This window comes from Grosmannia clavigera, assembly GCF_000143105.1.
Source record: "Grosmannia clavigera kw1407 unplaced genomic scaffold GCSC_97, whole genome shotgun sequence".
In the NCBI taxonomy this organism is placed as follows: domain Eukaryota; kingdom Fungi; phylum Ascomycota; class Sordariomycetes; order Ophiostomatales; family Ophiostomataceae; genus Leptographium; species Leptographium clavigerum.
The window spans coordinates 1,533,056-1,557,022 of record NW_014040560.1 but is presented as its reverse complement, the minus strand read 5'-3'; the positions used below and the strand labels follow the sequence as shown (position 1 = coordinate 1,557,022).

The 23,967-nt window shown below is 56.6% G+C and overlaps 12 protein-coding genes across 12 annotated transcripts; 6 read left to right on the top strand and 6 right to left on the bottom strand.

Moving 5' to 3' along the window:
* Positions 1-26: 26 nt before the first annotated feature.
* CMQ_4330 (mitochondrial oxaloacetate transporter) lies at positions 27-1,088 on the bottom strand (the record flags this gene model as incomplete). The annotated part of the gene is made up of 3 exons (XM_014312486.1): positions 27-265; positions 332-1,008; positions 1,072-1,088. 3 exons carry the CDS (start codon positions 1,086-1,088, stop codon positions 27-29), a joined length of 933 nt encoding a protein of 310 aa, XP_014167961.1.
* Positions 1,089-1,869: 781 nt separating this feature from the next.
* CMQ_4571 (WD repeat protein) lies at positions 1,870-3,091 on the top strand (the record flags this gene model as incomplete). The annotated part of the gene is made up of 2 exons (XM_014312727.1): positions 1,870-2,227; positions 2,307-3,091. 2 exons carry the CDS (start codon positions 1,870-1,872, stop codon positions 3,089-3,091), a joined length of 1,143 nt encoding a protein of 380 aa, XP_014168202.1.
* Positions 3,092-3,697: 606 nt separating this feature from the next.
* On the top strand, positions 3,698-4,340 carry CMQ_4673 (uncharacterized protein; the record flags this gene model as incomplete). Its single annotated transcript, XM_014312829.1, has 2 exons — positions 3,698-3,769; positions 3,891-4,340. The coding sequence occupies 2 exons, from the start codon at positions 3,698-3,700 to the stop codon at positions 4,338-4,340; spliced, it is 522 nt and encodes a 173-aa protein (XP_014168304.1).
* A 523-nt stretch (positions 4,341-4,863) lies between these two features.
* Positions 4,864-6,260, bottom strand: CMQ_4419 (ribonucleotide reductase small subunit; the record flags this gene model as incomplete). The annotated part of the gene is made up of 5 exons (XM_014312575.1): positions 4,864-4,923; positions 4,965-5,467; positions 5,523-5,856; positions 5,959-6,168; positions 6,231-6,260. The coding sequence occupies 5 exons, from the start codon at positions 6,258-6,260 to the stop codon at positions 4,864-4,866; spliced, it is 1,137 nt and encodes a 378-aa protein (XP_014168050.1).
* Positions 6,261-7,701: 1,441 nt separating this feature from the next.
* On the bottom strand, positions 7,702-8,610 carry CMQ_4500 (PH domain containing protein; the record flags this gene model as incomplete). The annotated part of the gene is made up of 3 exons (XM_014312656.1): positions 7,702-8,146; positions 8,247-8,461; positions 8,539-8,610. 3 exons carry the CDS (start codon positions 8,608-8,610, stop codon positions 7,702-7,704), a joined length of 732 nt encoding a protein of 243 aa, XP_014168131.1.
* A 1,368-nt stretch (positions 8,611-9,978) lies between these two features.
* On the top strand, positions 9,979-13,097 carry CMQ_4499 (decapping enzyme; the record flags this gene model as incomplete). The annotated part of the gene is made up of 3 exons (XM_014312655.1): positions 9,979-9,994; positions 10,087-12,303; positions 12,754-13,097. The coding sequence occupies 3 exons, from the start codon at positions 9,979-9,981 to the stop codon at positions 13,095-13,097; spliced, it is 2,577 nt and encodes an 858-aa protein (XP_014168130.1).
* A 323-nt stretch (positions 13,098-13,420) lies between these two features.
* On the bottom strand, positions 13,421-13,794 carry CMQ_4644 (uncharacterized protein; the record flags this gene model as incomplete). Its single annotated transcript, XM_014312800.1, has 2 exons — positions 13,421-13,528; positions 13,639-13,794. 2 exons carry the CDS (start codon positions 13,792-13,794, stop codon positions 13,421-13,423), a joined length of 264 nt encoding a protein of 87 aa, XP_014168275.1.
* Positions 13,795-13,977: 183 nt separating this feature from the next.
* CMQ_4345 (short chain dehydrogenase reductase) lies at positions 13,978-14,946 on the top strand (the record flags this gene model as incomplete). The annotated part of the gene is made up of 2 exons (XM_014312501.1): positions 13,978-14,559; positions 14,626-14,946. The coding sequence occupies 2 exons, from the start codon at positions 13,978-13,980 to the stop codon at positions 14,944-14,946; spliced, it is 903 nt and encodes a 300-aa protein (XP_014167976.1).
* Positions 14,947-15,372: 426 nt separating this feature from the next.
* Positions 15,373-17,276, bottom strand: CMQ_4732 (uncharacterized protein; the record flags this gene model as incomplete). The annotated part of the gene is made up of 3 exons (XM_014312888.1): positions 15,373-15,634; positions 15,695-16,555; positions 17,212-17,276. 3 exons carry the CDS (start codon positions 17,274-17,276, stop codon positions 15,373-15,375), a joined length of 1,188 nt encoding a protein of 395 aa, XP_014168363.1.
* A 1,506-nt stretch (positions 17,277-18,782) lies between these two features.
* On the top strand, positions 18,783-19,784 carry CMQ_4273 (uncharacterized protein; the record flags this gene model as incomplete). The annotated part of the gene is made up of 2 exons (XM_014312429.1): positions 18,783-18,906; positions 19,201-19,784. 2 exons carry the CDS (start codon positions 18,783-18,785, stop codon positions 19,782-19,784), a joined length of 708 nt encoding a protein of 235 aa, XP_014167904.1.
* Positions 19,785-20,220: 436 nt separating this feature from the next.
* CMQ_4636 (protein kinase) lies at positions 20,221-21,636 on the bottom strand (the record flags this gene model as incomplete). Its single annotated transcript, XM_014312792.1, has 2 exons — positions 20,221-20,697; positions 21,031-21,636. 2 exons carry the CDS (start codon positions 21,634-21,636, stop codon positions 20,221-20,223), a joined length of 1,083 nt encoding a protein of 360 aa, XP_014168267.1.
* Positions 21,637-21,947: 311 nt separating this feature from the next.
* CMQ_4798 (duf185 domain containing protein) lies at positions 21,948-23,806 on the top strand (the record flags this gene model as incomplete). The annotated part of the gene is made up of 4 exons (XM_014312954.1): positions 21,948-22,166; positions 22,219-22,491; positions 22,557-22,758; positions 22,812-23,806. The coding sequence occupies 4 exons, from the start codon at positions 21,948-21,950 to the stop codon at positions 23,804-23,806; spliced, it is 1,689 nt and encodes a 562-aa protein (XP_014168429.1).
* Between the last annotated feature and the right edge of the window lie 161 nt (positions 23,807-23,967).

Below are 23,967 nucleotides of genomic sequence, written 5' to 3'. Positions count from 1 at the left end.
CCCTCCTCCCCTCATTTTTGCGTCCATCATGCGATCTCGGACGTGGGCCTGGACAGGAGACGATCCTCGATCTTGCGAACCAGCTTGTTGGTCTGCTCGGCTAGCGACAAGGTCAAGATCGTGTGCGGCAATATCCGAGCTAGATGCGGCAAGACGCCCTTGTAGATGGCGAAGAATCCCTCTGTGCGAATGGTCTTGGCCAGGCAGTCGAAGACGCCAGAGTAGAGATTGCCGTTCTGGTTGTACATGCGGGACATGATGGTATCTGGTAGAAAGGGAGACGGGTCAGCAGCTGGCTAAGGGCCTAGGACAGGGCCCAGGAGAAGCTCACCTGGAGGGTGCATGACGACGCAGACGACGCAGCCGCTGGCGGCACTGCTGGTCAGGTGCAGAGCGGGGCCCTCGGTCATGCCGAAGTGCTTCTGCAGGCGGCGCTTGGCGAAGAAGTATGTGGGCAGCTGGACGGAACTGCCGAAGCCGGTGCGGATCATAGCGGCGCTGACGCCGCGGTAGAGCCCACGCAGGCCATCGGCCTGGTGGATCTGGCGCACGCCGTCGAGGGCGTTGCGGTACTTGTGCTGGGTGCCGACGGGAAAGAAGGGAGAGAAGCTCTGGAGGCGCGTCTTGACGAGGAAAAAGGGACTGCCAGCAGCGGCACCGATGATGCCGGACGCGGCGCCGCAGAACATGTTGATCGGCAGGCTCTGGACAGCGTCGTTGCGGTACAGCAGGCCGGATAGGCTCTTGCGCATGGGCTCGTAGAAGCCCAGACGGCAGCCGTTGAGCAGGATCTGGTAGGCATAGGCGCAGCTGATGCCGCGATAGATTCCGCGAATGCCCTCGTTGCGCAAGATCACCGAGACTCCGTGAATGGGCCCGCGGTAGTGATGCGGCTGGTGGCCCTTGGACTGCAGCTCGCCCTGCAACTGCATGCGGATCTTGACCGTCTCAAACGGGTGCGTCGCCGTCACGGCACCACAGGCAGCAATGCCGCCGGCGAGAAAGGCGCTGTCACCATCCGGTCAGTCTGGCTGTTGGAGCCCGAGGGACAATGGCAGAGCAAGGACATACCCTGCTGTTGTCGACATGATGACCTGCTGTCTCTGCCTGTCTGCTGCTGGTACGGCTGATGGATCGGCACAGATATAGCAACCGCTTCGTCCGCCCGCTCAGTCAACTGCGCACAACGCAGCCTTGGCAGCAATCGGTAGCACAGAGAGCGAGAGAGAGGGGGTGAAGTGCGGTATATGCTTGTATTCGGCGTATGCAGCAAACCGGGGCTGTCGCGTGGTAAGATACCAGCGGCTGACTTGCGACGGGTGGGTGCTTTTTTTTCTGTGCGGTTCCAAACCCGAGTTCGGTGGGCTGCAATTATATTCCTGAGTCCGTACGAAATCCCTAGGTCAGAAAAGGCTCCGTGTCGATTGGCATCTCCGCACTCTCTTCCAGCGAAAAATTTCCCACGTACTCCGATCAGCGGAATTCGGAGCACTAATATGACTCTTCGACCTCCAACCAGAGCGGGTCTGGAGTCGCATTTTCACCTTAGCTTGCTTCTGGCCAAGCGCGCTCCAGAAAGGTATGACTGTGGGGCCTGGCTCTTGTACCTGGCGTCTTTGCGTGGAGCTTCCACATTTCGTTTTCATCTTCACCTCTTGCCCAAGATCTCACAGTAACAGTACAAGTTGCAAGCCGCCCCAATTCCGCCCCTTGCCCGACCTCCCACGTCTGAAACCCCATAGAGGTCTTTTAATCGAGCTTGTACAAACACAATATTTTATTTGATCGTGCTGAAGCCCCCAGTGCCGTCACCGCCTTACCTCTGCACAACGGCGTCGCAGCGGCCTGTCCCTTGCGCCAGCAGCTCTGATGGACATCGACTCGCCAGCCGCAGTGCCCGCAAGCCATCTGGGCAACGGATCTCTCAATATTCCTAGGACGCTACGCGAAACCACGACAGAATTGACCACCATTATCTCCAGCTTCCGGCCAACAAAGCTGTTCGCGCGCGAGACAAAGGAGAACAAGCCGACATACATCCTGTCGCTCGACTTTGATGACCCAGGCGAGCTATGTATGACCTCGGAGAGCGACGAGACTCTCCAGATCTACAACGTCAAGGAGGGCCGCCACGACAAGTCCTTGATCAGCAAGAAGTATGGTGCAAAACTCGCTACCTTTACCCATTGGTCTTCTAGCATCGTGTACGCAAGCACAAAACAGAACGGTTCGTTGAGGACTTCATATTTTGCCTGTCCGCATTGGCTTCCGTGTGCACTAACCGGCTGCTCTTCCCCTCTTCCCAGATGCCATCCGCTATCTTGCCACTCACGACAACTCGTTCATCCGCTACTTTGAAGGCCACGACGGGCCCGTCACCTCCATCTCGATGCATCCCGGCAGCGACAACTTTATCTCGTCCAGCCAAGACGGCACAGTCAGACTATGGAACATTGGCAGCAAGCAGTGGACCGGCCTCCTGTATCTGACAAAGCCGTATCTCTCCGCGTGGGACCCTGCCGGCAAAGTCTTCGCCGTCGCCTCGCCTGCCAGCGGGAGCGTGTTGCTGTATGACTACCGTAACTATACCAATGCTCCGCTCTACATCTTCGACATTGTCGAGCAGTGTGGTGCTGTGGACAAGCGCAATCTGCTGCAAGGCTGGACCAAGCTTGCCTTTTCTAATGACGGCAAACACCTTTTGGTCGGCACCCGCGGTGCAGGACACTTTTTGCTGGATGCCTTTGATGGTACCCTCAAGGCATTCCTGCACAAAACCGCAGAGCCCACCCGTCGCGCTGCCGTCGGGGAAGGGAATATCTCTGCAAATGCCACGAGCGACTCCTCGCGGTTCGAGACCAGCGGCGACTGCTGCTTCACGCCGGACGGACGCTACGTCTTGGGCGGCACGAAACAGAACGTGCTCGTGTGGGACACTTTGGGCACGGTCAGCGACAGCAAGGTGTTGAGTCCTGCCTTTGTTCTGGATGACAAGCGGGAGGGCGCCGTGGTCGCCTTCAACCCGCGGTACAACTTTTTCGCCACTGCCGACCAGTCTCTCGTCTTCTGGCTGCCCGACGCAAACGCATGAACGCTGCACGGGAGCTCTCCAAACTATACCACAACTCCTACCTGCCCTGTACACGAGCCTCATATCCGGACGCCCCAGCTCAGGTCTCACGCCTTTATAGCATGGCACTACACCCAATTTTCGGGTACGAACACCAGCTCGCATCCGCTTTGCGACCTGGGGGCGACTCATGATAGAATCGTACGCACCTCGTTCTCTAGGAGCGCAATTGGCAATTGGCAAACTTAGACGATACATAGCCAAGATCGCAAACCCAGCCGCTAAGGATTGTAATACAGTACGGCGTACTCCGTACGCACAGTCAGCTTCGCTTCGAAGGAAGTACGCTCTGCATTACAGGATTCGAGAGCAACTCAGCCTGGTTTAATTGGGTGTAAATGTATAGAGTACGTATATTCGTATGTGATTAGCTAGCGAATAGATGTACCTGTGATGACTAACGGTATGCTGTTGTGGCGGGGTACGCAGGCCTAGCCAGGACCACCAAAATTTCAAACTACTTCGTACTGCTAGTCCGATATATCACAGCGAAGGCCAGCATACGAGTTCGACCGTAAACGACGACACTTGAGAGACAGGGGCACGCGAAAAGCGCATATCAACCCGATGGCGACGTTTTCAACGAGCCAGGAATGGCTACGCCAGTGCACACTTCTGGTGGAAGCCCGGCCCCAGACGGTAAGCCGTCCCCAATTGGACACTTTGCCTGCTGCTGTCCACCATCCATCCTTCCTGCCTGCTCGATGCAGGCAGGCAGCCTGATTGTGTCGCTGACTGTTCGCATCTCTCCGATCGGCAGACCAAGATCACGTCACGCTACTCGGTCAAGCCCAAGCCGGCGCGTCGCGTCAAGAGGGCGGCTGCTGCCGGCAGCGAGGAGGCTCCCAGTGCCGGTGCAGCGAAGCAGACAGCAGCCGCTCCAGCCGCCCACACTTCGCAGAACCCGCGCGCCAAGCTCGTCCTCAAGGCCGTCGACCCGGCCAGCGGCGTGTGTCTGCGCTACGAGACGACCAAGGCGGCCGAGGTGTCGCGGCTGGTGCAGCTGCTCGGACAGCTGAGCCGGCGGCAGGCAGGCCTCGCTGCTGCTCAGGAGACGGCGGAAGACGTCGCCATGACAGAGGCCGAACCGACAGCTGCGTCCACACCCACCCCGGCCGGACAGACTCCCACACAAGCACCCGCACCTGCACCACAACAACAACAGACTGGCGGAGGCGGCAAAGGCAAGAAGAAGAAGGGCAAGCGGTAGTGGTGGATGGAACTTGGAGCGTCTGACTTTCAAGACAGATGGGTATTGTCTGTGATTCTCGTTTATTAGCTGCAAATGTTGCCCGGCTGCTTCTGCAATCCAGAGGTCGTTGATGCTTCCAAAATACAGTAATGTCTCAATTAGCAGCACTTCATAATAACAGAATGTTCAGTGACGAGAGTTGTAATATCAATGCCCAGTGCAAGTGATTTTTTTTCAATCCAGAATCATGGATATCTAATAGTAGTACATACAGAATTATCATCTTGAGCCATCAACCAGTTCATACAATAATACCAAAACCCCCGCGTGCCATGTTCCAAAGGAAGCACGGCTGATATAGACACCCCAATCCCCAAACGCCATCTACATATGAAGTCGGGAGTTTCCTAAAGTGGTGTTGCCAATAAGCTCTCCCACCCTTCCCGAACAGAGCCAACCCAAACATCAAACATCAAAATATATACGGAAGACGGCAAACACTGCCGTCTGGCAAACAGACAACCCTTCGAGGATTCGCTGTTTAGAAGTCCTCGTCGAAGTTGAAGTTGCCACCGTCGACGTTTTCAACGGGCGCCTCCTCCTTCTTGGTGCCAGCCATGACACCGGCCTTCTGGTAGTCACCGGGACGCGCTTCTCAAAGAAGTTGGTCTTGCCACCCAGGGAGATGTTCTCCATGAAGTCGAAGGGGTTGGTGGAGTTGTACACCTTGTCATTGCCAAGAGCAACTAGCAGGCGGTCGGCAACGAACTCAATGTACTGCTTCATGAGCGTAGAGTTCATGCCGAGAAGAGCACATGGAAGCGCCTCGGTCAGGAACTCCTGCTCAATCTTGACAGCATCGACAATGATCTCCTCGATCAGCTGCTTGCTGGGGCGGTTCTTGAGATGCGAGAAAAGCAGGCAGGCAAAGTCGGTGTGCAGACCCTCGTCACGGGAAATGAGCTCGTTCGAGAAGGTCAGGCCAGGCATCAGGCCACGCTTCTTCAGCCAGAAGATGGAGGAGAAGGCACCGCTGAAGAAGATACCCTCAACGGCGGCGAAAGCTACTAAGCGCTGGGCGAAGGTAGACTCGCGGTCCGAGATCCACTTCAGAGCCCAGTCGGCCTTCTTCCGGATGCAAGGAACTGCAACATGTCAGTGACTTGATAGGCAGGCAGAATAATTGAACTCAATACATACTGGTATCGATAGCATTGAAAAGGTGGGTGCGCTGCGCAGTATCCTTGATGTAGGTGTCAATGAGCAGGGAGTATGTCTCCGAGTGGACGTTCTCCATCATGATCTGGAAACCGTAGAAGCAGCGAGCCTCAGGCACCTGGACCTCGGCACTGAAGCGCTCAACCAGGTTCTCGTTGACAATGCCGTCAGAGGCAGCAAAGAATGCCAGAATGTGCGAGACAAAGAACCGCTCATCATCGTTCAGACGGTTGTTCCAATCGTGCAGATCCTTGGAGAGATCAATTTCCTCGGCAGTCCAGAACGAAGCCTCGTGCTTCTTGTACATTTGCCAAATCTATATAAAAAATGTTAATACAACGCCTCTTGCCTGTTAAATGACCACTTAACGCGTAAATTCGCGATGTGACGCGTCAATACGCGTCGTGGTTAGACTTACCTCGTGGTACTTGATGGGGAACAGGACAAAGCGCTGGGCGTTCTCCTTCAGGAGGGGCTCCTCTGCCTCAGCTGCCTTGATAGCAGAGACTGCTGTGTTGTTCTCCTCTTTGGCGTCTACAAACTTCTTCACCTCCGCGGTCTTCGCGGCGCCAAAGTCCAGCTTCTTGACGGGAGAGTCAATAGTGAACGACTCAATAGCCGAAGCAGCCTGAAGTAGACACGTTAGAAGCCGTTCGACAAAGAGGGGTCATATGACGCGACGCGACTTACCATCTTGGACGGGGTCATGTTGGAAGCCATTGCTGATGTTGAGAAGAGTAGTGCCACTTGGGGGGGTGGAGTGCAGTCGAGGGATAAGATGAATGGCACTTGGTGCAAGACGATGCTCAATGCAAGGCTATACAAATGGGAAAGTATGTATCAGACGCGTAAAGCGAAGAGAATGCAGATGGATTGGCAAGGTGAAGAGAGAAGAAAAATAGGTCGGGATGGTGGATTGTTTAAGTAGACTTGAAGAACGCCAAGTCACATGATATTTTAGCGCTGAAATGGCGGGAGACACAACGCGTCGCGTCTTCTTGTGGCAGCATTGTCGTTTTCTCTCGCCTGCAGCCCCGCCAGCCATCCACACATCCACTTTAATTACTGAGCTGGAGAGGACGGCTCGCTGATGCCATCAGTGCACTGGTCCGATAGCCCACGAACATGGGGCTGTGGAAGTTTTTATTACAGATAATCGGGTCCCTTGCCCCTCCGTCGGAGGATTCACGAGGACACGAAAAGTCTTCACGCGGACATACGACGTGAAATGTAGAGACAGAGCTATGTTTAAAGACGCGACAACTCTCCCCGACCCTGGGCTTTTGAGGGGCTCGGTGTCGCGAGTACGAGTATGTATGCGTGTGCGTGTACTTGTACTCGAACTGGTAGGTCGCCGGCTTTCCGCTGTACCTTACATAGTAATGGGGCCCAGACGCGCGACCTGTCAGAGTGGGTGTCCGTTCCATGATTTCACATTCCAGACTATCCCTGTACCTGCCTTGGCCAGCCAGCCACCATCACTTGAGAACCCATATGGTCTGCCCCATCGGCTGTCGTCTTACGAGGAAGACACCGCTCCGTATTTTCGTATGTACGAGTCCAGAGTACTCGTACAGCTAAGAGACTTGTTCCAACACGACATAAGGACGGACACGTCATAATGAGCCGAGAATCGTGCAGATCTAATCAATCTAATCATGACCGGACAATACATACATAGTATGTATACTCTGTACGGAGTACTCCGTACACATATCCTATTACTGCTCATCGTATGTATTGCCTGCGGATGCGGATAGGGCCTACCTTTAACTTGTATCCATACTCCGTAAAAATCCGTGGATACATGTTTACCTTATCTCGCACTGTCTGGACTCGGGTTATCAGATCGAACTGCGTCGACAAATGCTGACAGATGTTGACTAATGTTCTTCATTTACTCCCGGGATATACGTGGTAGATACATCGTAAAAGCACACGGCTCTCTATTAATTCGAGGCCCACATTCTCTATGCAAAAGCAACGCGCGAAACATGCCCTGAGCGCAATGGATGTCCAGAAATACACCAAACAGGTTCGTAACCCAAGTTCCATCGTACAATAAATCATTTGCCCCAAGATCGCTGCGTGTATATGTAAGTAAGTTAGCAGCGCACGCGTCAATCAAACGCGTACGCTTGAGCAGATGCTTCATCCTGCTCTAATGTCTGCCCTGATAGCGCCTGTCTTGTCTTTCGTCTCGGGATTGCACCCCCATCTCCTGGTCGGTCAGGTACGAGTCCTGAGCACCATTGCCGCCCCGCGGCAACTTGGACTGCTTACTTGATTGGGGTGCCGTCCTCGGTCCAGAGCTAGAGCCAAGAGAGTCTCCATCCGCGAGGTCAGAATTAAGAATTTTCTTTCCACGCCTAAACTCCTCTTCGGCCTTCTGGGTGAGGTACTCCTCGAGGATCCACGCGTTGCGCGTGTTGGCACGGAAGATGGCATCGGCGATGTCACCGACGAAAGGCACGAGGCCGACCGCAAAGTCAACAATGATGTTGAAGTACATGCGAGACAGAATGGCCGTCGGCAGGCCGCCGTCAACGTCACGACAGGCCTGGACTACCATGTAGGCCATGAAGACGTCTATGAAGTCACCGATACTAAAGACAGGGTTGCAGTTAGCACATCTGCGTGGCGTGATGCAACCGGGATAGGGCCAATGACGTCAATGTCCCTTATCTGAATGGAGAAAAAGCTTACACAGGAATGAAGCCGACAACACTGCTCCAGCCGAAGCGAATGCCGCAGCAGTTGAACAGGCTCATGTCCAGACGGTACGCCCGTCTGCGCACCTTCTTCAAGACCTTGGCATCCTTCTCAGAGAGGCCGGCGGGGACGCCCTTCTTCTGCTTCTTGACCTTGCCGGTTGGACGGCCGTCACGACCGTAGATGGGGACATCTTCGAAAAACGGATCCTGAAGCTTGTGTTAGCGATTGCAGCGGAACGAGGTGCAGCTGGCATTTGAGTTGCATTGGGGGCCGAGCGGTGTACCTTTGAGTTGATGTTTTTTGTGGCAGCGTTTTTGAGTGCCTTCTTAGCGATAACCTCCACAAGTGCGGACATAATTGCGACGCGGAAATGTGACTGTGAGGACGACTTGCCAAAGCAGATTGGAGAAGAGGAGATTAGTAGTAGGAGAGACACAAGTGCACAAACAGCAGGTGCTGGTGCTTTTCTACTGGCAGGTACAAGACGACGGCCTCCCGGTTCCCCACTGTGCTTTTTCGGCGTGTTTTGGGCGACAAAGCGAGCCGCAGGCGCTGAAAGAAGGATTGGCTGGCAGGCGTAAGGGAGTTGGTTTCAAAAAGCGCCTGTACCGAAAGGCTATTCTTAGTGCAGTGCCCCGTTTGTCTGTTTATAAAGGATCAATGCAAACGGAAACGGCCATGGGGAAAGAATGAAAAAGATGAAAACAACGACAGCCACAAAGGCACTTCTTATGCTCATCCAACTTTGAAATTTGCCCCTTTCATTGGGAGGCCTTTCCAAGACCCTGACGTAACCTAACTTTGAGCTTGTGATTATGGTCCTACGTAGCTTTGAATGATTGCCTGTGGCTGGAACTACCTGCTCGTCGCAAGCTCTCGATTTAGGTGGCTGATTTGCACCGCCACTTCAAGCAAGGTGGGTCATTAGTCACCAGGCCAGCTCATTTATCGTACCACGCAGTACTTTTGGCACAAAATATGCGCGGCCTGGGCCCACCGGTACCTCTGAATACAACGGCGATCAGAGGCATACGATCGTAGTTTTGGTGGCGGCGGGCCGAGTATTGCGTGTATTTTTTCAAGGCGCTTATCAGGCACGCTATCGTGACAGGCAATCTGGAGCAATGAAGAAACCCCACGTATTCTGACGCTCATAGTCTGGTCCCATTTCTTCGCTTCCCTTTCACCTCACCTCGTTTCCTGTTTAGCTCTGGTCTGCACACGCAGTTGGGCTCGCAAAGCCAATCAAGTCTCCCATCCTAAGATCCCCACTACCTCGCTGCCGACTTGCTCGTCGCAATAAGACCATTTCTTACTCCTCAATAGCGACTTCTATCATCCCCATCGTCAGTTTTTCTATCCTTCAAAGCAGGTTTTGACTTGATGCCTGTTCCGTGGCGCGTTGCCATTTCTGCCAACATACAACACTTAGCGACAGCTCAGCTGCATATTTTATCTACATCCTCAGCAGCCAGCCCGCCGTAGCCATCTGCTGCCCAATCAGCTCATTCGCCATCCTCGCTGGGCTCCTCGGAATTGCCCAAGCAAACGGCCCAACGACAAACAGCAGCCAGCCAGCCAGCCCCTCTGGCTCCTGAGCTGTCCCGCCGACCTGGTCGCATCGACGCGTCGCCCCCATCACCCCTCGTCTCGGCCGGAAATCTCTTCTTCTATGGACTTTTGGATATGCCCATGACAGTATCTCAATATGGCCGCTACAAAAATGAAACTAGAAGACTGTAAGTCAGGCTGCGGCATTTCGCCGCTTGGGTCTCTGGCTCTCGACCCGTCTGGCCCCCGCTGCCGTCTCATGCCGAGCTGACTCTACCAGGGCTGGACGACCTCTGCGTCCGCTTTATCAACAACCTTCCCGAAGCAGACTTGACGTCTATGGCACGAATCTGCTTCCTTGTTGAAGAAGCCCACTGGTTCTACGAGGATTTTATCCGTCCTCTCGATACCAGCCTCCCATCCATGAACCTGCGCAACTTCTGCCTCGCCATCTTTCAGCGATGCCCACTCCTCGCCCCCTTCCCCATCCAAGATCACGTCCGCGCGTTCGAAGAATTTCTCAAGTACAAGACCAGTGTCCCCGTCCGCGGTGCCATCTTGTTGAACGCAGCGATGGACCATGCTCTGCTCGTCAAGGGCTGGAAGAAGGGTGCCAATTGGAGCTTTCCCAAGGGCAAGATCAACATGGACGAGGACGACTTAGACTGTGCCATCCGCGAGGTGGCCGAGGAGACCGGCTTCGATGTGCGGGAGGCTGGTTTGGTGCCACCTCCGGAAGATATCAAGTTCATAGAGTCGACGTATCGCGATCAACAATTGCGTCTGTACGTCTTCCGTGACGTGCCCATGGATACATTCTTTGAGCCGAGGACGCGCAAGGAGATCAGCAAAATCCAGTGGTACAAGATAGCCGATTTGCCAATCTTCCGGAAAAAGAGCGCCAGCCAGGGCCAAGATGTCGATGATCCGGCGAACGCTCCACATGCACCAAAGTTCTACATGGTATCTCAGTTTGTCGGGCCACTTAAGAAGTGGGTGGCATACCAGAAGAAGAGGGATGCATACCGTGCCGGGCATACCAACCTCGTACCACAGCCGCCAGTTGCCGACGACGGCCTCACCGAAGATGAGACCGGTGCACAGTCAGAACCACAGTTCCAGGGCTACCAGACTCAGCCACCGGAGGGGATTCTCGACAGCGCCTCCAGGGAGCTCCAGCGGCTACTTAAGACGCAGCCCTCTCCTGCAAGCCGGTCTGCATATGACGATACTCTGGCTTCGATGGATCCGACCGGCTCGGCCGATCCGAGCCAAAACAAGGCCAACGCTCTGCTCGCCATGCTTCAGAAGGGTGGGGATGACAGAATGAGTCCATCTGGATCTCAAGCGTCACTCAATCACTCTTATGGTCAGGCACCACAACCGAATGCGCCACATCAACCAAAACACCAGGAACCATACGGCCCCTACGCATCTCATTCGTTTCAGGCACAAGCACAACAGCAGCAGCAGTCGGCACATCCGCCGCTTCCATTCCACCAGCAGATGCCTTCTCTCGACCAGAGCCACGGTCAGGGCATCTCGGGGGCACAGTACAACCAGTATGGAGCACCGCATCCTGACATGCCGCGGCACCTTCAGTCACGCCAGCCGCAACAGGCGCAGATGCAGCACCAACCTCAGAATTACCCGTATCATCAGCAACAGCAACAGCAACAGCAACAGCAACAGCAACATCAAATACAACATGCGCAGCAAGCGCAGCAAGCGCCACAGAATAATCAGCGACAGTATGCGCCAAACTATGCGAACCAGCCGGGACCATACATGTTCCCAGGAAACGCAGCTGGGGCGATCCGACAGCCACAGCTACCACCACAGCTGCGGCCCCCGATTCCGCTGCTGCACCCCCAGCCATTGCCACCCACGGTGCAAAAGGGGCTGTTGGCTAGGGAGTCATTTGCCTCGCCGGATGTAGGCGAGTCTGGCCGCAATGCTGCTGGAGGCTATGCCAATATGGCGGCCCCTCTTCCGTCGCAGAATATGGCAGCGCAGCGGCCGCCTTTAAGTAACCACGCGGCGAGCCTTCTCAGCGCTTTCAAATCGCATAATGGAGCCCGTCCGGAGTCTGGACCTGGTTCGGGAGGTGCTCCTATTTGGCAGCAACCGCAACCACCACCGCAGCAGCAGCAGCAGCAACAGTCACCGGTACCAGTGCCCAATGTACGGCAGCAATACGGCGATGGCACACCTGAAGAACACCACCTTTATGGCTCACGCATGCAGCCAGCGCCACAGATGGGGCCGCACCCGGGGCCGCGCCCGCAGCCAGGTCCACAGCAGCAGTATGGCAATGGACCGATGGGTTCTGCCGGCAGCTACGACAACAGCAACAGCCCCAGGAGCGGTTCCAACAGCTTTGGCCGACCGCAGCTGGTTGGGTCGTTCCCTGGAAACCAGTACACGCAGTTTGGGCCCAATGCCGCAGCCCCACGGCCTGGCCAGCCCATGGACAACCATCGAAACGCTCTGCTGGGTATATTCAAGCAGCCACAGCCACAGCAGTCGCAGCCGCAGCTAGAGCCAGAGCAGCTAGAGCAGCAGGAACAGCAGCAGCCCCCACCGGTGCCACAGAAGATACCCAGTACATACGGCGATAACTCGCCTAAGGGCCCAGCTTCCGAGACCGATAGGGAGCCGTCAGCTGCAGGACTTCAACTTCCGTTCGGTGGCATGTCGCTGCTTAACCGGCCGAAGGGGTCAGACACGAGCGGTTCTCTTCGGTCCATTCAGCACCAGCAGCAGCATCCGCAGCAGCATCAGCCACATCAGCCACACCAGCCACAACAATCGTACCAGCCACACCGGCAACAACAGCCGTCACCATACGAGCAACAGTCATCACCGTACCAACAGGGCTCTGTGCGCCAGCCCAGCCTAGTATCGACACCGTCTACGGAACCTCCGCCTCAAACCACGTCTTCAGAGGGCGGCAGCGTTGGATTTGCGCCTCCACCGACGACATCATCACGGCGGTCAGACATGAGCTCCGATCACAAAACTAAGCTTCTGTCTCTGTTTGGTATGCCAAAGCTATCGCCGACGGCGTCTGTGAGCTCTCGGGGCAACTTCGATCCGCGGTCCAGAGAGGCTGGACCAGGCAGCGCGGGAGGGGGGGTAGGAGGGCCGCTGCCGGTCAACGTAGCGGCCAATGTAGCAGCAAGTGCAGCTTCGGAATCGTCGAGACGGGGCAGCGCTGCCCAGACGCCCATCTCTTCGGCAGACCGGCACTTTCTGTTGGATTATCTCGCTTCGGCAACGAAGCTCTAGCACGACAAATGGAAGGTGGAAATGTGTTTGAGATGGTGGCGGGATTATCCCTTGTTATCTGAATTGTTATCTTCTTTTTGTCTTGTTCTTGTATCGATTTGCTTTTAGTATATTATGTTCTTGTTTGTCTGACAGGCCACGGCCCGGTTGCGTCTACCCTCTGTTTTTCATCCCCTCGCGGGCGAAGCCGGTCTTAATTCTCATTTCTCTCCTGCGTGTGGGCAAAGAGAGAGGCAAGGTCGTACGGATTGCCTGTTTTTGATGTACCAACAGCAGCGAGCAGCGAGCAGCGTAGGATTTTGTCTATTTCTGTTTCTTGCGAGCTAGCAGCGGTAGCAGCGGTAGTAGTAGTTAATGAAAGCGCACCCCATTGTTGTGACTACGGGCAGTTTCTCGCCTCCGTCGCTCTCGACGGCCGCTGCCGGACGATGCTATGATGCGTCAGTGGCCGACGGGTGGACTGATTCTAGGCCATCACAGCGGTCACGCGATCCCGTTTTAGTGGTCATGCGCGCTCGGCCCCCAACTGGCCGTCGCTTACGTTCGTTCTTTCCCCTACGTCGTAGATTGTCCTCCGGCCTTGATTGCTCCTAATACCGCATCCCACGCCGTTAGCCTTCTTTTCCAAGCCGGGCGTCCAGAGCAGATCACCATCTTCCGATCTGGGATATTGCCTTTCCGCTCCTGATTTCCGCATGATTTCGAAATTGGATGAGTCTTGACCATGGCGGCCGTTCCCTTTATAGAGAGTTGGCATGGGCTAGTCTCATGTCTGTGGTTCTGTCCTAATATAATATCTTGACATCGTGCTGCTGCTCGTGTTGACTCATTTCATACGTACATTTATCACCCATCATCTACATCTCTCCCTCTAGCCCCGATGCTCTATAACACCACACCCGACCAGCTCTACGAGCCGCGCGCCGCCGTCGACCCTCTCGGCTACGGCCGCGTGGCCATTGTCACCGGCTGCGCCTCGGGCATCGGCCTCGCCTGCACACAGCTTCTGCTGGCTCATCAGTTCTACGTCTGCGGCCTCGACCGACGTCCGTTTGACTACGCCAAGCTGCTGCGCGCCACCGACCACGGCCGCTTCCACTTCCATCAGTGCGACCTCACGGCGCCCGGCGCCTGTGATGACGCCGTGCGCATTTGCCACCACTCGTTTGGCGGCACTAACAATCTCGACGGTCACATCGACGTGCTCGTCAACGTCGCTGGTGTCATGGATGGCTTCGCTAGCGCTGACACCGTATCTGATGCCGTCTGGGACGGGGTCCTCGCCGTCAACCTGACCGTGCCCGTGCGCATGATGCGCGCTGTTCTGTCATCCATGGTAGCATCGTCCCCATCCTCGTCCTCTTCGGCCTCGCCCGGCGGCGTCATCATCAACGTCGCCTCCACTGCCGGCCTCAGCGGTGCTGTTGCCGGAATCGCCTATACTGCCTCGAAGCATGGACTGGTACGTCGCCTCCTCTTTGATTTTTTGTTGTACTTTCATCTTATTTTCCTTCCTTCTGACCTCCAGATCGGCGCTACAAAAAACGTCGCCTGGCGCTTCCGCCATGAAGGCATCCGCTGCAACGCCGTCCTGCCCGGTTCAGTTGACAGCAGCATCGGCCAGGCCATCGCCGGCCGTGTCGAAGGTGGCCTGGACTCGGCCGGATTCGCCCAGCTCGCCCCTGTCCACGCTCTGCAAGCACGGCCAGCCACTGCGGCTGACGATGGCAACACAACGGACATCACCGCTCTTGACGTAGCCAAGGCTATCGTGTTCCTGCTGAGCGACCAGGCACGCTCCATCAACGGTGTATGCCTGCCGGTCGACAAGGCATGGGGGGTGATGTGAGATAGGAGCACGCGATGAAGTCTGCCCTGTTGGTGTCTTTATATACTTGTAGCATTGGGTTGGCATTTGTGGACTTAGTCATGTCGGTCGGTCTCTGATACGGAGAGCATTGGAACATCGACACCCTTTTTTGTCACATTCTGTTGTAGCACTGTGGCACAAACTGAAATTGAATGTAGCACTGGCATTTATTCTGCTTGCAACCCTTTTGAAGGGTAGGGGCGTGGAGAGTGGTTGGCAGCCTGGTAAAGCTAACTAGTACTTCTCAAACATCCAGATCAAGTGAAGAGAGTCTTGGGGTATCGTCAGTATCAAAAAGGCACCGCGGTACATCCATAATTGCGACCGCAACGTGACCAACGCACTTAGAAAGACGAGGAAATAATGAGCCGAGCATCAGAATAAGGCCACAACGGTTCCCGCCCATCACAGACTCGTTAGGAGGGCAATCTCAGCATTTGGCGCGCCACTCGTGCCATAGTTATCGTCATCATATTCACTGTTCTCATCATCTCCGTTGGCGAGGTCGAGCAGTTGGAAGCGGTTCGCCACTTTGGGCATGGCGAGCTTCTTGGTCGTAACGGCCACTTTCTTCGGCTTCGAGGATGGCTGGACGTTTTGGTGAAAACTTTCCAGAGGTTGTGCACACTCATCAGGATACCATTCAATCTTGGAGCCCTTGAACTTCCTGTTTGTACGTTAGTCCTCTGAACACCATCACCTTGCACTTCCGACACACTGCACTTACGAACGGCTGATCATGCAAGTTCGAGCAAACAAGGCATTGTGGACGGAGTTGGTGCTGATGTAGCAGCTTCCTTTAGTAAATTCGACCTTGAGGATGACAATGTTGTGGATGTGATCGAGGTCCTCACGGAGCATCTCTTCTGTGACGGATGGGTTGCACCGGCGGATCACCAGGTTGCGCGTGGCTCCGTTCCGAATCTTGTGGGCCACATCACCAGGAAGTGTAAATTGCCGTTCGGCCCAGCAAACATTCACTCGTTTCTGCTCTATGTAGAGGCCGGTTTTCTGCACATGGTCGAAGAAGGCTGTCGCATCGGCTGGGTAGAGAAACGAGATCATGGCAGAGTGGTCATGTGTGCGGATGTAAATATCCAGCACGGGTCCGCCGCGGATAACGGCTACCAAAGCCGCATGTGCGGTCCCGACAGGCATGTTCATGACACGGATAGTCCGTCTGCAGTTGCGTTCGAGCACTGGACCAAACCCCCGGACACCAGCCAAGCCAAACTGTTCGTGACCCTGGCCCTGAGCTCGCGGGACTGTGCTGCGGTCGACATTCGGAGCTTCATTGTTGCCATGAAAACAGTTAAACATGTTGTGTGACCGGTCCCTCAGGATGGGAGGGCCGTCATTGCCGCCGGCACCATGGATGTAGTTCTGAGCGTTGGCGTAGTGGTAGCCGGAACCGAAGTCAGTGTCCGCGTTCTCGTTAGGCAAGCGCCTCTTGAACGGAGCATCATAGAAACTGGTGGCGGACGGGATACGAGTGCCGCCACTGTCTGGGCCCCAATCCGAGCCAGCACTAGTGTCGTCTGTGGCCTCTTGCGGCGGCTGGTACTCGTTCTGTATGGCACCGTCATCCCTGCTGAGAAGCTTATAGTGTGAAAGAGCGGCTCGATTAGCAGAGCACGCAGATACACGATGGGAAGCACGGAGATAGCCTACTGCTATGGTCTCCTCCACCACACCTCCTCGGAGCAAATTTTGTCTGAGGTTAGCTAATAAAGCGAGGCATGCAATGTCAGTCACGGGGATGAAATAAGAATTGGCCGAAAAAGGTAAAAGGTGGGTGTTGCATAGGTATGCAGAGATCGGTCCGTACCATATTGTTGGGCGGCATGCAGCAGATATTCATAATCTGTTCGCGATAAATATATGGCTGCATCTGGTGGTACAGTCTTTGGAAGTGTAGAACTGGTTGGATCCGAGTTCTACCCCATTTGCATGCAGAAAAGATTGAGACAGATGTGAGCCAGAAGCCAGAAGCCAGAACAACGGCAAAGTGGGGAGACCTACGATATTAGCTCTGGGGAAGGCCGTTAGAATCCAATTTATTGATGTACACGACATTAGAGAGGAGAGGCAAATGAGCAGAAGGGGTGTAAAATTCAAATATAGGAGGCGAGGTGTTGGCAGTGTAAGAGAATGGGAGCAAGACGGAGGAGAAACGCATGTCTTGGGCCACAGACCAACCTGCATAGTGAAGGTGTAAATATGGAAGTAAAAGCTCTTGCTCACCTGCGTACGAGAGTCTCAAAATGTAAGCGGTCAATAGTGACCGAATCGTGACCAAGAGATGTCATGGCTGCAGCTTTATGGTTGAGGAAGAAAACGAGAGTCTGCGTTGCTTTTGGCGGGGAGGAAGAAGGGGAAGGAGAAAAGACGGCGGACGGCAAAGGTGCCTGCCAAGGAAGGAGCCATCGGCGGTGGTGAGGGCGTTCCAGGCAGCCGGAGATTCTCAGACTTTCAGGGAGGACAAGATGTCTTCAGCGAGTGTAACACAGCCAAGCCAGCGGCATATCAGAAGCAAACAGCAGCACACATGCGACCTTTTACGGAGTACTAGCAGGCGGTTCGCGAAGGGACACCCCGCCGACGACATGCGCGACTGTGGTCTTGTGGTCTTATGGTCTTGTGGCCACATTCAACGGCCACAGAGGCGCTGAGCAATCAGAACGAGGGATGTGCCGACGTCTCGCGTGCGCTTCACTTTTTGGGCCGTATTGGGCGGCCCGGCCAGCTAACCAACGACGTTTCGTTTACGATAGTGTTGAAACGGTTTTTTTATTCTTTTTTTATTCTTTTTTTCTTCGTGCGATAGACTGATCGGCCAGTAGAGCGGACAGTGAGCCGGTGTCTTCGAGTTGCACAGACTCAGCAGAACGGCCGTCACAGATCTGTCCGGCCTCGCTCGTAGCAAACGTGTTGCGCACACACGTAAGATGGCATCGGGCGTGGCCATGATTTCCCCTCTATTTTTAGCGTCTGCATAAAGACGATTCGCACGTGAATGCAAGAATAACACCACGGCGCTAGCCAGTTGTCGTTGCTGTGGGCCTTTTCGAAGAAGATCAACAAAAATAGTCCGGGCTGCACAAAACAGCGTCCAGACTTCACAAGTCCGAGTAAGATGGTGCATGCGCGACGCGGGGGTGTCCGGGGCCAAAGGCGTACTATGTACTCCGTACATGTTGTGTAGTACTGACACGCTTCGATGTCTCGTATTATTATTAACCTGCAAGCTGGCCGGATACGAGTCCCATGAATGGCGGATCTGCAAGCAAGAGCAGAAGCCCACATCGGCGCTCGTATCCGTCCGTTCTGGAATTTTAGTGTGCCTTCCCTGCGAAGGTGCTAAGCTTTACTCGTACAGCCCCTTTACGAAAGCGGTCGAGCCAATGAGGCGACAGCCAGCAGTGATCGGTCGATTCGTGGCTATTTTATTTTTGGTTCTTCTTCCTCAGCCGCCTTTCCGCCTCTCCCCCTTCCAGCATCGACACATTCGCTATTTTGCTCTGCACTTTCTCCTTGCTTCTCTCGCTGACATCCACCGCTCGCTACCATCTTTGGAATACTGTTGTTTGGCCTTGCTTTGTTTATATTTGATTATTTTTCGGGGACCGCCACTTTCGCTGCACATCGTTGGCCCGGCTGCTCCATTTTGCATTCCACCGCTGCTGGGTCTCCTTGCACAACAGTGCCATTGAAATTAGCCCAACCGATTGTGACTTGGGACTTTTCTGGATCGACATTGGCTTTTGCAGTTGTGTTTCTTGTTTACGTTCGCGCTCGTCATCCCCGTCGCCATAATGAAGGCATCACGATCGTTTGGGCAGTTGGCTGCGGCCATGCTCTCGGTGTCGACTGTGGTCGCTGCATGGCCGAGCTTTCTGCCGGAGCTGGACAAGTTCATCGTGCGGAGAGCCGAGACGAGTACGTGTGCACGGGAGGGGGAGAAGAGAGCGTTGGTATCGGCGGGACGTGGGCTAACGTGAGCAGCGGACGCGGCCAACACATTCAAACTAAACACAGGGACGGAATCGACGGCGACGCCGACGGCGACCAAAGAGACAGCGTCCAAGACGACAGAGAAGGCGACAGCGACGACCGGGACGACGGGAACGGGCAAAACAGCGACGGGGACGGCAAAGACGACGGGGACGGGGACGGAGACGGGCAAGACGACGGCCAAGGCGACGACGGGCAAGACGACAGGCAAGACGACAGGCAAGGCAACGACAGGCAAGACGACGGCGAGCGCCAACTCGACCACCCTGGTAGGCGGGGCAGGCGGGATCACGCTGCTGACGCCGACGACGGTGACGGGAGCGACGCAGCTGTACAAGATCGGCGACTACGTGACGTGGGTGTGGAACTATACGAGCCTGCAGGTGACGCCGACGGCGCTGGACGTGCTGGTATCGTGCAGCTTTGCGACGAGCACGTACACGCTGACGCAGAACATGACGTTTGAGACGCTCGGCAGCTACACATGGGACACGGCGGCCTACGAGACGGATCATGTGAACGCGCAGCTGCTGACGCAAGAGTACACGCTGATCATCTACGACGCCGACAGCAAGATGACGGCGGCAGCCGAAGCCGGCTACCTCGACACGTACGACAGCTTTACCTTTGGCATGTACGCGGCGCAGTCGTACACGGGCCTGGCCGACGGCTGGACGTGTGCCACATGCAGCGGGGCGGTGTCGGACATGGAGAAGCGGGCGCTCGGCTTTGCCCTGACCATGAGCATGGTCACGGTCTTGAGCTTCACCTGGTTCGTCACCGGCATGCGGCTGACGCTGTGAGGTGACGACGGGGAGGGAAGACGCGAACTCGAACTCTTAATACGTCCATACAGGACACGCCTTTGTGCATTTGCATCTGCATTTCGCATTTCGCATTCTATTTTCCGATTTCCGTGTTCCACGCTATTTCTTACATGTTCATCCGGGTCCGACCGAGCTCCTGTCCATTTCGCACACTCATTTTGCCGGCGTTGGCATGCTTCTGTTTTTATCGTCCTAGGTGGACTTGGTATACATTTTCGGGGAAGGAAGGGGGTTTAAAATGCTCATGGAACCACATTACAGTCTGGGTTTTTCTGCACATCTGCATCATGGAAGGGACAGAGGAGGAATGAAGTATCATGGCCACCCAGCTAGTTTCTAGTTTCCCGCGTAACGAATCCAGTGGACCTGGCTCCAAGTGAATAAGAGTGCCGGGTGTATGTAGTCATGGCGATCAGACCATGCGCAGGGAGAAGCCGGCGCCGCGTTCCTCCTTGTCGCGGGCAGCAAAGATGCCGGCAAAATCGACGGCACCGAGGTCGAGGTCGGTGGCAGCCAGGGCGCCACGGACGGGGGCATTGGGGGTATTGCGGCGGCGGCGGCGTTCCTGGCCGGCCTTGCTGGGGAAGGTCGGGAACATGGCCTCTGGCTTGGCACGAGGGTCCTGGCGGAAGTAGTCATGGTCGAGCATCTGGCGAGCCGACGGACGACGGGCGGGATCGAGGGCGAGAAGGCTGCCGAGCAGCTGGCAGCCAGCGGTAGTGAGAAGGGGAAAGCGAGAGCGAAAGGAAGAGGTGCTTGCAGCTGCAGTGGATGGGGGCAGCTTCAGGGCGCGAGCGTTGGGCAGGCGGCGGAAGCCAGGCCAGGAAGTGTCGGTAGGCAGACCGCAGAGGTCGAAGATGCGGACCAGCTGATCGGCCTCGTTGCGGCCCTGCAGCAGGGGTTCACGGATGAGCAGCTCGCCAAAGATGCAGCCGACGCTCCACATGTCGACGGGCCGGCCATAGCGGCGGGTGCCGAGAAGCAGTTCCGGGGCGCGGTACCAGAGGGTGACGACGAGGGAGGTGAGGGAGGGGGAGGAGGAGGAAGAGGTGGAAGTCGAGGATGCCTCCTCGTCCCAGTACCGGGCCATGCCAAAGTCGGCAATCTTCAGGCGGCCGCGGTTGTTGAGCAGCAGGTTGGACGTCTTGAGGTCGCGGTGGAGGATCGAGTGGTCGTGCAGGTAGGCGACGCCAGCCGCGAGCTGTCGCAGCAGTGTCTTCACCTCGGAGGCCAAAAACGGCTGCGGCATGTCTTCGAGGATGGTCCGGAGGTCATGCTCGACAAAGTCGAGGACGAGAAAGATGGGCTGTTGCTGTTCCGCGTCGTTCCCCCCCTCGCCCACCACGACCGCCCGTAGACGGACAATGTTCTCCTGTGTGCAGTCTCGCAGCAGCTGGATCTCACGCAGACCCGTCACCGGCAATCCGCCGCGATCGGCCGCGTCCAGCTTGAGCCGCTTGAGTGCCACCACCTCGCCCGAGGCCGCGTGGCGTGCTCGTGCCACCCAGCCGTACGCGCCCTCCTCGATGTCGTTGAGCTTCTCGTAGGCCTCGACCGAGCCGCACGGTTCGGTCAGCGTGCCACCCGCGAGACGCAGCAGGCCGTCGCCCGTTGTCTGTTCGTGGGGGGGCGATCCCCCTGTGTCGTCCGTCGTCGTCCTCCGTCGCTTCGACCGCCGTCCGTCCCCGCTGTCGACCGCTTCCTCTTGTTTCAGCGCTCGCTCCGCCGCTCGCGCCCGCCGCTTCGCCTCCTTCTCTCGTCGTCGCTGTGCCTCCAGGGCCGCGTCTTCGTCCGCGTCCGCCCAGCGCGACTTGGCCGCGCTCGCCATGGCTGCCTGGTCGTCGCGTGCTGGCCGGGTGACGCCCTTTTGCCTTTTGCCTTCTGCCTTTGTCGTTGCCGGTACCACGGAAGCCCAGACAGATGCAGGCGACAGATGCGGCCGTCCGGCGCTGGCAGAGACAGCTTGTCTTGGTCAGAAAGGAAGCGACCTGCCGCTACTGTTTTTGGCCCCAGCTGTGCGGCTGGCCAATCAGAGCGCTGCGTTGGTGGCCCAAAAAAAAAGAAAAGACCTTCCTACTATGCAAACCCCAGTCCCAAGACTCGCTTCAGCTGGCCAGACTCGCTCAGCGTTCCCATCCCATGATACAGGCACTAAGACAGGCAGCTCGTCCGAGCACGGTGCTGCTCTGCCGTCCGACCGGTCTTGGTCGGCCACGACTGCTGCTGCCATGGCGCACAGCTTCTCGCCCTCGGCACCCTGGCTGCCGGGGCTTCTCGTCTTCGGGCGCGCAACACGAAGCGGCCGCGGAGCGCAGATGGTCCACGCCGCTGGCCAAGCAGCTAGCCGAGGCGATCTCTGTAAGCATCGCACTACCTACTACAGCTGCACCGTGTACATGCTAACCCACAGGCCACCGGTCCCGTTCCTGTGGCGAGCTACATGCGCATGTGTCTGACCTCGGATCTGGGCGGCTATTACACCGGCGCCCTGGACAAGACCGGCCGTGACCCGTTTGGGCGCGCGGGCGACTTTGTCACGTCGCCCGAGGTGTCGCAGGTCTTTGGCGAGCTGGTCGGCATCTGGTTCGTCGCCGAGTGGATGGCCCAGGGCCGGCCGTCGCGGGGCGTCGAGCTGATCGAGGTCGGACCTGGCCGTGGGACCCTCATGGACGACATTCTCCGGGTCCGTTGCCTGTTCTGAGCTGTTGTGCGGTTGTTGCCCCAATGCTTATGTGCTGACTAAGCAAGACTGTCCGCCATTTTGGTCTGGCCCAGAGCATCGAGTCCGTCTACATGGTCGAGGCCAGCCCACAGCTGCGGCTGGCCCAGAAGACCCTGTTGTGCGGCCACGATGTCGCGCTGACCGAGTCCAGCCTGGGCTACCACGGCGTCAGCAAGCATGGTTCGCTGCCGATTGTCTGGACCGAGACGATCCAGTCGATTCCGCAGAGTGAGTCTTCCGAGAGCTGACCTCTTGTCTTTTGCGCCCGTCCTGACCTAAAGGCCTGGAAAACATGTCCTTTATCGTCGCCCACGAGTTCTTTGATGCTCTGCCCATTCACGTCTTCCAGTCTGTGGCCGTCCCGGCTGGCCAGGGCTCATCGACAGAGGGCAGCTCGAGAGAGATCGATACGACCACTTCGACCATTCCATCTTCCTCTACCATCACCACCTCCACCACCACATCCACCACCTCCACCACATCCTCCACCACCACTTCTCCTATCCCCTCCTCCACCTGTACCTCCTCCAACTCCTCTTCCTCCCATCAGTGGCGCGAAATGGTCGTCTCGTCCACGCCACCCGGCTCAACCCACGACAGCCTGCGCACCCCCCCCTCGCAGCAGCGTGATGGCCCGCCGCCCGACTTCCAGCTGACCCTATCGACCGGAGCCACGCGCCACTCGCGCTACCTGCCTCAGCTGTCGCCGCGCTACCAGGCTCTGGCCGCCATCCCGGGCGTCGTCGTCGAGGTCTGTCCAGACGCCGCTCTCTACGCTACTGACTTTGCCGTGCGCATCGGCGGCTCTGCTGCTCGGCCACGACCGCATCCTGCTGGCGCTGCCCTCATCCTCGACTACGGCCCCGGCGATGGCACCGTGCCCATCAACTCGCTGCGCGGCATCCGTCGTCACCGTCGTGTCAGCCCCTTTGCCGAACCCGGCCTCACCGACCTCAGCGCCGACGTCGACTTTGGCGCCATCGTTGAGGCAGCCGTCCGCGCCAGCGATCGCGTCGAACTCCACGGCCCCGTCGATCAGGCTGACTTCCTCCTCCAGATGGGCATCCGCGAACGCGCCCAGGCCCTCGCTGCCAAGGCCGCTGCCAGCCCTGCCGCTTCTTCCTCATCTACCCCCTCCGATATCGACCGCTCCTGGAAACGCCTCGTCGATCGTGGCCCCGGCGGCATGGGCAAGGTCTACAAGGTCCTCGCTATCCTCCCCGAGAACGATGGTCGTCGTCGTCCCGTCGGCTTCGGTGGCGATGTCGCCCAGTAACACCACGTCCGCTGCACGTCCGCCTTGTTCTGCTCTGTATTCCCAACATACATACTCCGTTTATGCTATCTGTTAGAGAAACGCCCTAGTAGAGAATCTAGAAACGATCCAAGAAGCAAGGAACAGTAATCACACTTTGTCGAGCAAAAACAACCCAGGAA